General features: G+C 56.5%; 1 protein-coding gene across 2 annotated transcripts in view; it reads left to right on the forward strand.

Moving 5' to 3' along the window:
* The window catches only part of GLIS1 (GLIS family zinc finger 1), a 226,268-nt gene extending 213,376 nt beyond the window's left edge, over positions 1-12,892 (forward strand). For both annotated transcript variants that reach the window (XM_073789552.1, XM_033866349.2), the window contains 4 exons: positions 4,123-4,279; positions 9,090-9,268; positions 9,766-9,933; positions 12,364-12,892. In XM_073789552.1, coding sequence (XP_073645653.1) covers positions 4,123-4,279; positions 9,090-9,268; positions 9,766-9,933; positions 12,364-12,521 — 662 coding nt within the window. In that variant the 3' untranslated portion in view covers positions 12,522-12,892. The remainder of the gene's footprint in view (positions 1-4,122; positions 4,280-9,089; positions 9,269-9,765; positions 9,934-12,363) is intronic.
* Positions 12,893-15,219: the final 2,327 nt, after the last annotated feature.

Consider the following 15,219-nt stretch of genomic DNA (forward strand, 5'->3'; position numbering starts at 1 on the left):
AAAGGGCAGTGTGGCCTGTGGATTCCAGCTGATAATACTTGTGCTCTACCCGCTCCCCAACCCCCAAAGAAACCACAGTATCAGAGCAGAAAGCTTTTCCCACCCTTCGGGATTTCTTGAATTACCCCAACCATTTTAAACATTTTTTATTTTCTAGTTTTTTTAAATTCTCCCCCCACAGCCTTAGAGTTGCAGCAAATTTAAAACTGTATCAAAGCACTTTACCAAACAACCTTGGGAAGAGAAGGTGTTTCCCCTTTCTCTAGGTAGCCCTTCACAGGGTCTGTGCTCATACAGGTCCACAAAGGTGAGGACACCCCAGGAGGATGGGTCCATGGAGGAGGGACCACACCCACCTCCCTCCAGCTAGGGGGCCCATCTGCCATGGCTGCTTCTCATAGGCTCAGAGTTGCTAAAATAGGGACCCTAGTAGAGAAGAGACCCTAGGGATGACCTAGTCTAGGGATAAAGGTTTGTATCTCAAGTGCCAGCTGCCTGTGGCTGGAGCTGTGTGTTGAGAAGGATTCTGAGGCTCAGCAGGAAAGAGGGCTGGGACTGATTAATAATGGCTACTCTGGGGTCGAGGTCCTGCAGCTGCATCATTTTTACCCTGGGAAGACTCAGGTCTGGGCAGGAAAAGGACTGACCCAAGGTCATCCAGAAAAGTCAGCAGATCCAATCTGGAAGCCTGTTCTCCCAGATGCTATCCCAGGGCTTGTCCCAGGGACAGCAGTCGGAACCAGCAACAACCATCTTTTGAGCACCTGCTTGGGCCGGTCACTTTACAAACATCATCTCATCCAGTCACCAGTGAGCCCATGCTGCAGATGAGAAGTGAAGTCACTGAGGCAGCATCGTGGACGGGAAGGCACTGGGGTAATACCAAGCCTGCCCAGGGCTGCTCCGACAATGCGTGAGGGGTGTCTCCCCTGCCCTGAGCCTCCGTTCCCCGCCCCATCCCACACCTGCTGTTGGCAACAGATGGGACTGTGGATGTGATCCCTTATATGAACCCATGTGACTGAGAATTTTATCCTTATTTTTGTGTCTCATGGTGAAGGAGAAGAGTAACTATTTACTCATCCATCTCCTAATAATGCAACAGCCAACATTTATTGAATATGTGCTGCCAGGAGCCGTTCTAGAGCCTATACATATGTGTGTCAACTAACATAATCCTCACGTCAGCCTCAGAAAGTACATGCTCGTATGCTCTTTCTTTTCCAGATGAGGAAACTGAGGCCTTGAGAGCTTAAGTAACTTTCTGCTGAGGTTCCACAACCAGTAAATGGCAGAGGCCAATTTCAACCCAGGCCATCTGGCTGCAGCCTGTGCCCTTAACCAAACCGTCTGCTGCCTCCCTGCTGCCAATGCTACACCTCGCCATACTGAGCACCTACTGTGTGCCAGGCTCTGTTCTAGTCCCTGTCCTTGAGCTGCTTCCGGCACAGTGGGGAGAAAAGGACCAGCCAGGCAAACGCAGGAGTCCTGGGTCTCCCTGGGATTCGGCCGTCAGGTTCTTCTGCAGACCCTACAGCAGATAGATGCCTGAGGCACGGTTGGGAACAGATGTCGGGGCCAGAGGTTAAGTGCTCACGGCTGGTGATTGATGACAATGCTTTACAGGCTGAAGTGGTATGTTCTGGGGAGAGAACGGGCGGGCCCCATGTCCACATACTCAGCCGCCTACCGTGTGTTCATCCTCAGGGAGCTGTACAGAGAGGGACCTGGCCCAGGCAGGGCAAAGGCAGAGGGAATGGCACAGATTCGATGAGTATGGACAGAAGAGTCCAGAACAGAGGGGTGAGGTTACGGAGGGGCTGGTGAGGGCGGCCTCAAATCTTCATTTGTCTGACTATAGGAAGCTCCCTCTAGCTTGTCTCTCACCAGGGAGGACCAGCTCTCTTTACAGGAAACCCCTGGCAGGACTCCCTCAGCTGACCCTGGTAACGTGATGGGCAGTAGGACATGAGAAGCATGAGGTCAGCACGGCTGAGGGAGAGGGAACAGGATTTATCAGGATTCTAGGCCTTCCCAGCTGTCAGACTCCCAAATGGGTTCAAGAAGGCAGGTGCGGAGTTGCCGTAGAGAGCAGTGAGCGGAGCAGGCCGTGAGCAGCGCTGAGCCAGGCCCCATCCGCAGAACCCCGCTCCTGTGCCTTCCTGACCAAGCTGGGAGGGGTGTGTGGCTGAAGGAGACGGCCGATGGATGTTGCCCGTGGGAACAGAGGTCCCCGAGATGGAGCGGGAGGGACTGGGGCTGAGAGGCAGAGGCTCCCAAGAGCCCATTCAGAGCCTGGGTCTCACAGCCGGCCCACAGTGAAGCCTGGACCAGAGCCCCCTAGCCAGACATCCAGGCTGCAGCCTGAGCTGGAGCCCCAGGCCATTTCCTGGGCCTGGCTCTACATGGACTTTCTCTTGGTATCACTTGGGAGGCCTGATTAGCTGCCCATTGCATGACTTGGGACAAATCACTGAAGTTCTTAAGACTGAGTTTCTTCATCTTAAAATGAGATCATATTATCTGCCCGATTGACAGTTGCTGAGATGCTTAAACTTGATACTGTGGAAAAAGAGCTTGACGTATAGTATATTCTTAATTAACTATTGTTAATAATAGATTAGAATTTCACCTAATGTAACCCTTCCATAGGACGTCTGTTGCTCTAACTCCTGGCCAGGGGTTGCAAACCGTTTGGTCTACGACCTGTGCGGTGCCACAGTCCCCTACCGTAAACCCTGCCGGTTCACTTACTTTGCTCCCTGCCGTGCCACCTAAGGCACTGAGCTTGCAATCCCTGCCGTAGCCCTGCTCAGTTCCTGGTAGTAGTTCCCTGACTTGCAGGCCTGGGACGGGCTAGCCTTAGAACCACCTAAGAAGGTTAAAGTTCCTCCTTTACTGCATCCATGAAAAGTGTGTGGTGTGTTCGCAGATGGTCCTCATGCGGTGCTAAGAACATTGGGTCTGGATCCACGATGACCAGAGTGATATTCGACATGTAGCAGCTGACAGTCAGAGTGGACACTGCACCAGTGCAGCTTGGGGCACAGCCCCCAGGTCCACAGAGTCCTCCCAGGGCATCAACTTGATGAACTGATTTCTGGGAAAACGATGTCAATTTCTATTAATATTCAAATAAACATGGCCAGATTAAAGAAGGGCTGCAAAATTGGCCTCATTTTTTTTTTCAGATGAAATAGGGAATGTCAAAACTTGCAGCCTTTGCTGTGACCTTCTCAGGCTCTAGTCCCAGAGTTGGGGTTCCTTGCTGAAGGCATTTGGGAACTACTCTCAGATCCTCAGTTGGGACCCTGGACTGACTGGTGTCCCCCATTTGATTCACTAGCCCACCTGTCTTCTTAATAAGGGTGAGACCCTTGAGAGTAAAAGGTGATAAAAGGTGGTACCACCCTGCAGGTGTCTCTAGAGGTTTAGAATCTGAGACTAGAGCGTGGCTGACACCTCTCCTCGGTCAGGACCCTTGTGCAGTGTACAGCCCACACGGCCATCTGTGGCATCCCTCCTCCCAAGTCTCCCAGGCCAGCCTGCCATCCAGCTAGCACAGTCATCCTCTCTCCAGAACCCCTCACAGCAGACATCCCGGCACTGCTTGCACATCTCTGGGGTTGGGTAGTTAATTTCCTCCAAAGGCAGCCTGTGACCCTACAGCAGCTCTGCCTATTAGAAGGAACGGCCAGGCGTGGAGCTAGAGTCTGCTTCTCTCAAACGTCTCTTCATTCCAGGGTCTCTGTCTACTGGGGCTACACAGAGCAAGCCCCGTCTTTCCCAGAACAGCCCCAGAGGTTTGAGGCAGCCTGCTCCATTCAACACCCCTCTGCCCCAGTAAACACACATGTGCACACACACAGCCCGACCACCCCCTGCCTCTGACAGCCCCTGTCAGTCCACCTCTGCTCTCAGCACAGACCTCAGCCCCGCACACAACCCTTCAGCTACAGCATGAACAGAGCCTCTCCCCGGTTTGGGCCCCTAGCCTTCTATGAATACAACCTCGCTGGTTTCCCTTCTTGTCTCTCTCCGCAGGCACACAGCTTCTGGGGCATCCACAGCCATCTCTAGGGAGTGGCCGAAGCCCAGTGATATTTGTTTGCTTCCCTGCAGGCGTGTATCCTGGCTCCATCACCCCCCATAACGGGCTCGCATCAAGCATCCTGCCCCCTATGCACGATGTCCCTTCCAGGCACCACCCACTGGACGCCACCACCAGTTCCCACCACCATCTGTCCCCTCTGCCCACGGCTGAGAGCACCAGGGATGGGTATGTACAGCAAGCCAGTCCTCCTCCGGGACAGCAGGTGGGCACCTGCACGGGCAGCAGGTGAGGGCAGGCGTCCCGCACACTCAGTGGTCGTTACTAATAATGAAAATAGCCAGCATTTATGCGGCACCTACAGGTACTGCGCTCTGTACCAAATACTCGCCGTGCACGATTTCATCAGTGCCTCACAGTAACCCTACCAGGTGGATGATATCGGTACGGGGCTTCTCGGTGCCTCACCTCGTGCTCCTTCCACTCCCTGGGGGGGCGGCCCTGGGAAGATGCTGCATCCCCACCCTACCCTGCATTCTGGGCTTCCACAGCCAGGCCTCCTTGGGAGCCTCACCCTGACTTCTCTTTGGCCTGCACCGTGTATTTGGTGAGCAGACTGCCCACTGCCCGCTCCAGAGAGGCCCGCCTGGTCTCGTCCCCACTTCTGGCCGATGCAGCTGTTACCGTTGGCCGGCCCGCCAGGGCTGTCCAGAAGCCCTTTCTGCAGGATCACTGCAGGGAGGGGGCCTCTTTCTGCATTCAGGGTGGTTCCCACTGTGGCCATTTAATTGGCTGGAAACGAGGAATGTGCTAATTGCTGGCCCCTAATGCTTCAGAAATCTGTTTTCCTTGCAAGTGGGCTGAGGGAAGCCTCACAGCCCTACCGCCTGCCCTCCCTGCCACTTTTGCTTGCTCAAAACTTGTCCCCCAAGTTTGACTTGATCAAACTCGTCCCCCAAGGCCTGTTCCCATCACCTTCCTCCTCCCCTGCCCTTCCTTCTCAAGGCTGCAGCCGTGGCCTGCCTGTGCGTGGGGCCACCAGCCTGAGTTCATTACCAAATTCGCTGTCCAGGGCTCCTCTTGCTACTCCCTCATCCGTTCATTCAGTGTCCAGTTATTGAGCCCCTGATGAGGGCAGGGCCCTGGGCCTGGTGCCGGGGCCACTGATGCCCCCAGCCAGCCCTGGTGAAGCTCCCTGTGATAGACCTACAGGGATTGAGGATGTGGGGCAAGTGCCCTCAGGGAAGAAAGCAGAAGGGGCTGTGGAAGCCCAGAGAAGAGCCCAGTGTGGTGGGGGAGGATGTCAGGGAAGGCTTCCTGGAGGTGGTGTTAAGCCGGGCCTGCAAGGTTAAGTAGGAGCTGGCCGAGTGGAGAGATTGGGAGGAAGGAGCAGCCAGAGCGTGGGCAGGTGTGGTGAGAGCTTGGTGTGTTCTGAGAAGCCTGAACCTTCGTGTGGGGTGATAGGTTCAGGAGAGCGGTCACCAGGCCATATCACGGGGCCTGTGACAGGACTCTGTCTGAAGGGTGTTGAGCAGTGAGCAGGTCAGGTTTGGGGATGAGAAGACACAGCCTGCAGTGTGGGGCTGGACTGCATCGTCCAAGGTGGGTGGATGGCAGCCTGAGCCAGCACCTGTGGGAGAGAGGAGGAACGCTCGGAAGACACGAGTGCCATGGAATGAGCAGGACTTGAGGACACTCTGGCTGGGTGGGGAGAGGAGGGCTGGTCAGAGATGAACCCCTGGGTGAGCAGGGAAGACTGGCTATGAGTAGGGGAAGAGCCACAAAGAGGCAGCATGATGGAGTGCAAAGGGGGACCCAGAAAACCAAGCCCTCCCCGAGCCTCAGTTTCTTCTTCTGTAAAATGGGCATTAAAATACTCTCCTCTAGGAAGGTGGTGAGGATCAGCTACACATGCCTGACATTGTATGTGTCACCCGGTACAGGTTCCTTGGACACTACCCCCCTGTCCCCCACCCACTGGCTCAGTCCACCTGTTCACCCACAGCCAGCCCCAAAACATCGCCAACCTAAGAAAAATAAACCAGAGTCCTTTCCCCTCTCAGGCCTGTGCACTCTGCTCCACCTCATTCGTCACCCCCCTGCCGCCTGCATAAGTGCCCATCAAGAATTCCTGCAGCGAGAGGCAGAGTGATGACAGGACGGAGACAGGACCCCAGGCCCGCTCGGTCACCCGTACCTGCAGGAGCAACGGGCAAGCCATCCCCACCAGCCAGGTGCCCAGGCTCCCCTGGGCTGCCCGAGAGAAAGGCCCTCACGCCTGACACCAGGCCCAGGCCCAGCTTGAATGGATTTCTTTTTTCAGCCCCTGAGAAGAGGCGGGGAAGGGGGGAAGGCCTTCAGCCTCCCCTTCCTGCCAAAGTCAACATGGAAGGCCACTCGTAGCTCCCTGGTGGTTTGCTGGGACGTTAAATAGCTTGACAGAATTATCTGATTCACTCAAAAATATGCTAAGAGGGCCTGACTTCATGACCAGATTTGTTTACCCTGGCTCAGAGAAGACGCTCAATAGGGTGGTTTTTTCTCCCCGGCCCTGTACGAGGTATGAAGCCCTCGTCTGCCAGGCCAGTGAGGTTTTATATTAATTTTTATAGGTTCCAATTGAAGCAAAAATATTTGATTTAGGGATCATCTGCGTGGCTCAGGAGAGGAGCTCCAGACGATCTTTCTTCCTTTTAAAGGGTTCAGGTAGAGCAGTAGAACCTCAACCTTCACGTCTGCTGAGGCGAGAGTCGTGTTCTGTTTAATTTCACTGGCTGTGAAGGTGGCAAATGGGAATTTACGGCAGGTTTGAGACAGGAGAAACAAACTTTGAAAATGCATGTTTTTTCCCCTTCGGATCTGGTTCTCCTTAAGTCTGCAGTGCTGTTAATCTCTGGATTTTGTAGCTGAGTGATTCAGAAGCCGGTTTGTTAGTATTTATCAGCTGTTTGCTATGTGCCAGGCCCGGTGCTGAGCAGGGAGTAACGGAGAGGACCGGGCCTGGCCCTCCCCGCAGGGGCTCCCAGGGGAGGGGACTGACAGGAAGTCGGGGAAGAGCTGGGCTGTGGGTGCCAGGATGGGGTGGGCATAAGACAGGAGGGTACCACCCAGCAGGCTGGAAGGAGGAAGGCCCACCCTCCTGGCCACACCTGGACCCAGCCTCAGCGGAGAGAACTGGTCACGAGGACCCATGGCCTGTGCACAGCCCTACACAGCCTATAGAGCACAACTGTAGACCCACTTGGTGGCCCTGTGAGACAGGTCTAAAAATACACACGTTGATGATAATGACAATTAATTCGTGGACTCTTGATGAGCGTCAGTTCATCAACTTACGGAGGCTGACGCGTACCTCCGGGGCCTTAGATGCTGGGCCTGGGGACCAGGGACCCGGCGTGGAAGCCCCTTTCTGCTGTCTTCAGCATACTCACACAGTGGTGGGGGTCCCAGACATGGGAATGATGACAGTGCCGTGTCATCACAGGGGCAGTGACAGCAGGATGCCCAAGTTAGAGCATGTGGGGACCCTGCAGAGCTACAGACATGAAGCCCACCAGCCTCTCCCCAAATCTCTCCTTGTTTTGAGACAGTCCTGCTCCCCTCAGAGAGAGGCACTGATCTGTCTGTTCACACCTCTTCATGTTGGAGGGTGGGCGGGCGTAACATGCCTAGCCCGAAAAGGTCACCTGGAGCTTCACCTGGAGATGTGACATTGAGTTCATAGGCTATTCTAACGTGAATGGTCCCACATAACCATTAATGCAAACAAGAAAGTAAAGACTCTGAGCCCTCACGCTCGTCCTCTTTCTGCAGTGCACATAAATGCTTCACAGGCGCTGAGCCTTCAGCCCAGTCCCCCTGACCCCAGGGTCATTTGGGTTCCTGTGAGCAGACCTCAGAGGCTTAAGAGGGCGGCAAGAGGAAGGAACCTGGCGTACAGTGACAGGAAGCCTAGTTAGACAGCCCACTGGGGCTCAGCTGGGTTCAGGACGGCTGCGCAGCTCTCAGCCGCTGCAGGCTCGTTTCAGAACGTGAGCTTCCAGAGAGAACAGGCTGAGGCCTACACCCCTTCAGGCTGTGTACGAAGGGAGGTGGTGAGTCCCCCATCACAGGATGTGTGCAAGTGGAGGAGAGATGGCCAGAGATGGAGACAGAAGGTCCCTAAAAGTACACCATGCAGAGGACGAAAGGCCAATTTGGACACCAGATCTCAGAGCTAGTGTTCCTTCCTTTCCCCTTGATGGTAATGCTGCTGTCACAGTGTGGCTAAGAATGTATCTGACGTCACACTGGGTGCTTTGTCCACATTGCTTTACTTAATTTTATCCTCACCAGAACCTATGGGGTCAGTGCTGTGTGGCTGGGACTAACCTGGGCAACCTCTCTGAGCCTTGGTTTTCTGATCTGTGAACATCTCTCACAAGGTCTGGAGCGAGGCAGAGGTTCAATGAGTGAATGGTGACTGTTAGTGCCTTGGAATGTTCTCCTGCTGAGAAACTGCCCCGGCTTTCAGTGGGGCTGTTCCTGGACTCATCCTGCTGGTGGCCAGAGCGGCTTGCACAGAGTTAGGGTATGGGGATCCAGCAGGGGTGGCTGGGATTTAGCCCTGGGTAAAGAGTTTCAGTGGAGTTGCAAGGTGGAGAACACAGCAACCCTGTGAGGAAACCAAGGCTCAGAGACATTAAGCATTTTGCCCAAAGTCACGTGGGCACTGAGAGCAGATGGGGTTTTAAACAGTTTTGTTGACTCCAGAGGTTGTGGTTATAACCAATGGTCTTGACTATCAGTCCTAAATACCAAATAGAAGCTTTTCTTTACTGGTTCCTTTGGACTCTAAAGCTTACAGGATTTTAAATTTTAATTCCGGTTTGAACATAATCAGAAATAAAAGCTTCCTCTTCTAACTGCACTGTTGTAAGTTAGAACAGGTCAGTGAGTGAGCTCACCGTTGCTGGAGGGGAACAAGAAGTGGCAGGCACACCTGTGGCCCCCACATCCCCCAGAGCCCATCCTGCTAAGGGCTGTCTCTTCTCTCCAGGTTGGGACCCGGCCTCCTCTCGCCCATGGTCAGCCCACTGAAGGGGCTTGCGCCACCGCCGCTGCCACCGTCCTCCCAGAGCCATTCTCCAGGGGGCCAGTCCTTCCCCACGCTCCCCAGCAAGCCACCCTACCCACCCTTCCAGAGCCCTCCGCCCCAGCCTCTGCCCAGCCCGCAAGGTAAGCTCTGGCCAGGGGGTCCTCTCCATATGTACCCACCGATTCCACTCAGGCTGCCCGAGAGGCAGGAGACACTGGCCTGGGGGTGGCAGGTGGGTACTCGGAATGATGACGGGCACTGAGGGCCACACTGGGAAAAGCCGGGAGGCGGGGCTGAGGAAGAGTTTGTTCCATCGACCAGGCATCAAAGGGAACAGCGTTCCCTTTGATGGCTGGGGGTGGGACTGGCCTGCTGCTTGGAGGAACCGTGAGAGATGGGGTATCTCGGAGCGGAAGTCGGGGCAGGGCCCACAGTCCCTTCCCCCCAAGCAGACCACCTCCCCCAACCCCATGTGGGGCAGGACCTCCCATGCCTCCTCCACCCTGGGGCTCTCTTCACTCATTCACACCCCCCATGCCCACAGGAGTGTGGGGGGCTGAGCACTGCAGTGGGGGACCGTCCCCTCCCTCCCTGGGCATCTCCCCTCTGAATGCAGCCCCGCTGCCTCCCCCTGCAGGCTACCAGGGCAGTTTCCACTCCATCCAGAATTGCTTCCCTTATGGCGACTGCTACCGGTCAGCCGAGCAGGCCACCAGTGGGGACGGACTGGCCGGGGAGGCCCACGGTTTCAACCCCCTGCGGCCCAACGGCTACCATGGCCTCAGTGCACCTTTACCTGCCACAGGTAAGCCCCACCTGCGCGCCTCCTTTCCGTTCCCGTGCCGCGTGCTTCGGGCGTATCGTCCCACCGCCTTGGAACGGCCCTGTGAGGTAGGGTCGTCCCCACTTTACAGAGGCGGAGCCAAAGGCGCAGGGAGGTCCCAGGACCCCACAGAGTGGGGATGTGCACACTGCCTGACCCCAGCCTCCGTGTTCCTTCCACACTCTCACACAGAGAAGAATCAGACTAGGATCTCCCCGTCTAGCTGATGCTTCCCTTTAAATATTTATTGAGCACCTACTGTGTGCCAGGCACAGTTGTAAACCCTGAGAATACAGCAGGGAATGAGACAAATACTGATCCCTATTTAACAGATGAGGGAACCGAGGTCCACAGAGGCCACACTGTAGGAAGAGACAGAGCCTAGAGGTTGTGCTTGTTCCTTATGCTGCATCTGTGTCCCCCTCAGGGCCCTGGGCCTTCCTCGAGTAATGCCCCCAGCTGGGGTGGAGAACCCAGTGAGAGGGGAGGGCTGCGCACAGCCCGAGTGGAGGTCTCAGACCCCAGGGCCAGGCCTGGTCAGAGCGGGGGCATTAGGTGGGTGGTACCGGAAGTCCCCAAGCCAAGCCCACCCCAGATCAGCCTCGGGGCTCAGCTCTAGCTGGAAGCTGCAAGGCCTGGGCAGGATGGTGGGGCCCCGGACAAAGGGGAGCCTGAGACCCTTCCTGGAGGCCCGTTGGGCAGCTCTGGGTGTGTGCAGCTGGCGGGGGAGGGATAAGGACCAGGGACAAGCACCAAGGCCACAGCCAAGCACACACAAACTTGTGGGTCACCTGCGTGTGGACCCGTGTGTTCCTGCTCACACGCACGCTCCAGGTCTGCGCATGTCTTCCTTCTACACGTGTTTGTGGGGCACGTCTTTGTGGCCATGTGCATGCGTGTGCATGCAGGGCCAGCACGGTGGGTTCCCGGTAGTGTGAGCCCCCCATGTGTGTAAGGAGTTCGGTGGCACGTGTGTTGTGTCTGCAAACATGTGCTCCACATCGTGCCTGTGCTGATGTTCATGCCGTGTCTGTGCACACGTGTGTCCTCCTCCTGTGTGTACACGTGTGTGTGCATGATTGTGTATTAGCATGTTTGGGCCATTTCATGTGAGCGTGCTTGTGTGTAGGTGTGTGCCTGTGTGCTCGGGCACAGTGTACATATCTCTGTGAGTGGACATGTGTCACACGCATGCGTGAGAGGCAGATGTGACCCTGACCACAGGTCCGCGGGGGGCGGGGGGCGTGTTCCGTGTTTGCTTGCACGTGGGTTGGTGCGTGATTAGGCGCCTGCCGCCGCCGTCTCCAGCGCCGCCAGCTCTCACCACCCCAGCCTCCCCCGGCCCCATCCAACTCTAGGCGGGATTTTCTTGGTTTAGCAGCAAGACCTGAAATAAATAGCTCTGAGGGGGGGCGAGAGGCAGCTTCCGTGCCCCCACATCTGGGTAGGGGGTTCTTTTGGCCTCCCGTCTCCCTTGCTGTCTGGGTGGCAGCCCAGCCTCCAGTGCCTTTGCCCACACCTCCTCTGCCAGGCGAGAGCAGATTCACAGGATTGAATCTGGACCAACAAGGGGGCCATGGGGCCTCAGGATTAGTTTGGTCTGATCCCATTGCACAGACAGGAAGACTGAGACCCATCTGTCTCAGGTTATACAAATTCATGACAGCAGCTCAGGGGCAGAGTCCTTAGGGCAGGGAGTGGATAAGATGACCTCTCTAGGCCCCTTCTAGGTTTCAGGCCCCCACCCCAGAGACAGTGGGTCCAATGGAAGAGCCAGGTGTCTCGGGGCCAGGTGGACCTGGGTTCAAATCCCAGCTCCCCTGCTTACTATGACCTGGGGCAAGGAGCTTGCCTTCTCTGAGCCTGTCTTCTCACCTGTAAAATGGGATAATGAATGCCACCTCATAGGATTGTTGTGAAGCTTAAGTGAGACAAGATTTAAATGAGCTTTTGGTAAACGCCCAATGAGTGCTGGCCCCCTTCTTTGGGTTTCTTGTGTCTGCTGGGGCAGAGGAACCTGAAAGGGTGGCGGTGGGCTGGGGTCCTTCTGCCAGGAGAAAACCAGCCCTTGAGGGCTAGAGCTGTGATGTTCCCACCTCGACCTCCCCTTCCTCCCCACATTCTGCACCACAGTCCAGCACTGGGTGATGAACTGCCCCACGCCAGCCCTTGCCTCTCTCCCCAACTGCCCTGGGCCCCCTGGGGGTACAAGGCCTAGGGAGCCTCCTCCCAAGCCCCCGCCCCGCCCACCAGCTCCCCCATCTGGAAGAGCAGAGGTCTCAGAGCACCCTGCTGAGGGGAAACCGTGACGAGGGACCCTGGGCAGGAGGGTGGGGTCTGGGAGCTGGGAAAAGATGACAAGGCATGGCCCTTGAGTTCGCCAGTCTGGACCCTGTTCCCCTACATCCACAGGCTACGAGGCCCTGGCCGAGGCCCCATGCCCCACAGTGCTGCCACCACAGCCGTCGGAAGACGTCGTGTCCAGCGGCCCCGAGGACTGCGGCTTCTTCCCCAACGGGGCCTTTGACCACTGCCTGAGTCACATCCCCTCCATCTACACAGACACCTGAAGGAATGCCTCCCACACCTGCCTGACCTCCACCGCAGACGCTCCCTTGCCCACCCCCGTCGTCTGTTCCCACCTTCGGGGCACCCAGCCCGAGCAGCCAGGCCACTGCTCCGCAGAACGCAGGGTGCCTGGTCTGCGGCAGCTGCACAGCGCTGGCCGGGAGTGAGCCTCTGAGCCTGAGCCAGGTGCTCAGAGGTGCCCTTCAGGATCCGTGACCTGTGGCATCCCTTGACTGCGTCTTCCTTTCGTTTCCCCAATGGTTTCGAAATCACAGACCTCGTGTATATACAATGTACAGAACTTGTTTTCCATTCCCCTGCCAGTTTTATATTTTTGGTTTTACAAGAAAAACATTAAAAACTGGAAACGAGACTTGGGGGCCCGTTTCTGCTTTGTGATTCAGCCTAGAGGCCGAGACCAGGAGAGCAGTGGAGGAGTGTGTAACAGAGCCGAGGTGCGGAGCCCAGCTCGGTCCCTGGGTTCCCTTGGCAGGGACGGGGACCCACATCACAGGGCCGCCGCCACGTGCTGTGGGCCTTACAGACACCAGCACTGGTCCCAGGACATCAATGAAAGGCAGGCTTATCCCCGTTGGCAGACAGGCAGACCAAGGCTGGGACTGAAATTGGAATCCCTGTGTGACCCAGACCTTTGCTCTCTGCACTGACTCCTCAGCTGGTGGAAAAACGTGCTTCAATTCTGGCACTGGCTTTGGGTAAACAGGGGAAGCCAGGGGAGGGCAGAGCAGGCCTTCCAGGGACAGAGCCCGAACAGCCTCCAGAGGGCAAGGGGCAGAGGCAGGGCCCCTACAGGCGGGTGGGGGCGGAGAGAACATCCTTTTTACATAGAGCCCCACCCACCCTGAGTGTCCCAGCAAGGAGGGAAGACGAGGCCGGTTCGGAGGACACCAAGGCTCCCACAAGGCGGCTGCCCTCCCCACAGCCCAGGCCTATGCAGGTGCCCTGAACAGTGTCCTGTGTCTCACCATGTCATCCTGAAGGTCAGCTTGTTAAAAACAAATCCTCAGGGAAAGTTCCTGCCTCGTTACTGCTGAAGTGAAATAAAGCAAGGGAGGTCATGTTTACTGAGCACCTATTCTGTGCAGGGCTCTCCTCCCACCCCACCCCACCCCACTCCGGCTCTGGGAAACAGCCCTGTGGAGGGTCTTTCCCCATTTAGGTGAGGGGAGCAACCAGGATTCAAACCCAGGTCAAAGGGACACCTCTTCGTACTGCATGGCTGCGTTAGGCAAAGCAAGATGGAAAGATTCAGCAACCCCTTCTTTATAAAGAGGGGAAACTAGGATTCAGAGAGGCCACCCAACCAAGTGGCGACAGAACCCATGACGCGTGCCTGGCTTCCCCCCTGCCATGATCTCCGGGGGTCTGTGAGTGCCGCTCTGCGCTAGCCTGCGTGTGCTTTCTGGGTCAGCTCGCTGATGCCCATTCACCCCAGGTAGACTCTCTGCCTGCCCTGTGTCCAGGGCCAACCTATCTCTGGGGCTCCCTTCGTGCTGGCTCCCGGCAGCCAGTGAGGAGCCCAGAATGGCAGGGAGGGCAAGAAGGAGGGTGCCCGGCAGGCTATATCTTCCACTGAAGGTCAGGGGCCCTCTCACATGGCCCCCAGCCTACGTGTTCAGGCAGGGGCTGGCGCTGGAATTGCTCCCACTCTTAGGGAAGTCAGCACACTGCGCTGTCTCTTGCTTGCCTGACACCCGGCTCACAGCCTTGTGTGTAGTCCCTTCATTGAACCTTCCTCAGCTGCCCAAGACTGAGAGGGCCATCTGCTTCCTGCCAGAGCTGGACTGACAGTTCCTCCCATTTTACAGATGCAGAAACTGAGGGACGGTGAAGTTAAGTCACTTGCCCTCACAGCACAGCCAGCAGATGTTGAGCTGGGATCCAAACCTAGGCCCCGGGCTCCAGAGCATATGCTCTCACCCAGTGCACCTCTGACCGCTTGAAGACTCGGGGTGACCTGGCTCCCACATCCTCTCCCAGCTCCAGCCTCCCGGAGCAGGCCAGTTCCTCCCCAGTGACGTCGGGAGGAACGGGCACGATGTCACTCAGCACATTGGCATTATGGGATGGGGATCCAGGGCTCTTGACTCCCACCCAGGCTCCCCTCGTCCCCTGGTCCCGTCCCCCACTGGTTTTATGGAACTAATTAGGTCGTGGTGAAATTCCTTTAACAGGGATGCTCAGGAATCAATACTGCATGTCACTGTGAGCGCTTAATCCAGTCCAGATAAGCAGAATTAAGCTGTACAATGAGGACATACTTCTATTAATAATGAAAAGGGCTGCGTCGTGAGCAGGAGAACACACAGGGAGCTAGCAGTTGGATCCTATTTAATTTCAGAGAGCCAGAGAAAGGGAGACAAGGAGACAAAGGCAGGAGAAGCACAGGACAAAGAAAGGAAAAAGACAAGTGAGCTGGGGGCCGGGCGGGTGCTGAGAGCCGGCACGCAGTAGGGCTCAGTAGGTCATAGCTTTCAGGAGCGACCATGAGCTAGAAATGTGATGGCTCCCCTCCCCCGCTGGGATCTCCTCAGAGCCTCCGCGCCTCCTCCTGGCATCCTCAGGGGATCCTCTGCCCTGATGCCCCACGCCTGCAGGGTCCCTCCAAGTCTAGGGGAGCACAGCAGCAGGCAGGGCCCTCTGGGAGACTGGACCTGAGCACCTTCCCAGCCAGTGCTG

Source organism: Tursiops truncatus, chromosome 1 (genome assembly GCF_011762595.2).
Source record: "Tursiops truncatus isolate mTurTru1 chromosome 1, mTurTru1.mat.Y, whole genome shotgun sequence".
Classification (NCBI taxonomy): domain Eukaryota; kingdom Metazoa; phylum Chordata; class Mammalia; order Artiodactyla; family Delphinidae; genus Tursiops; species Tursiops truncatus.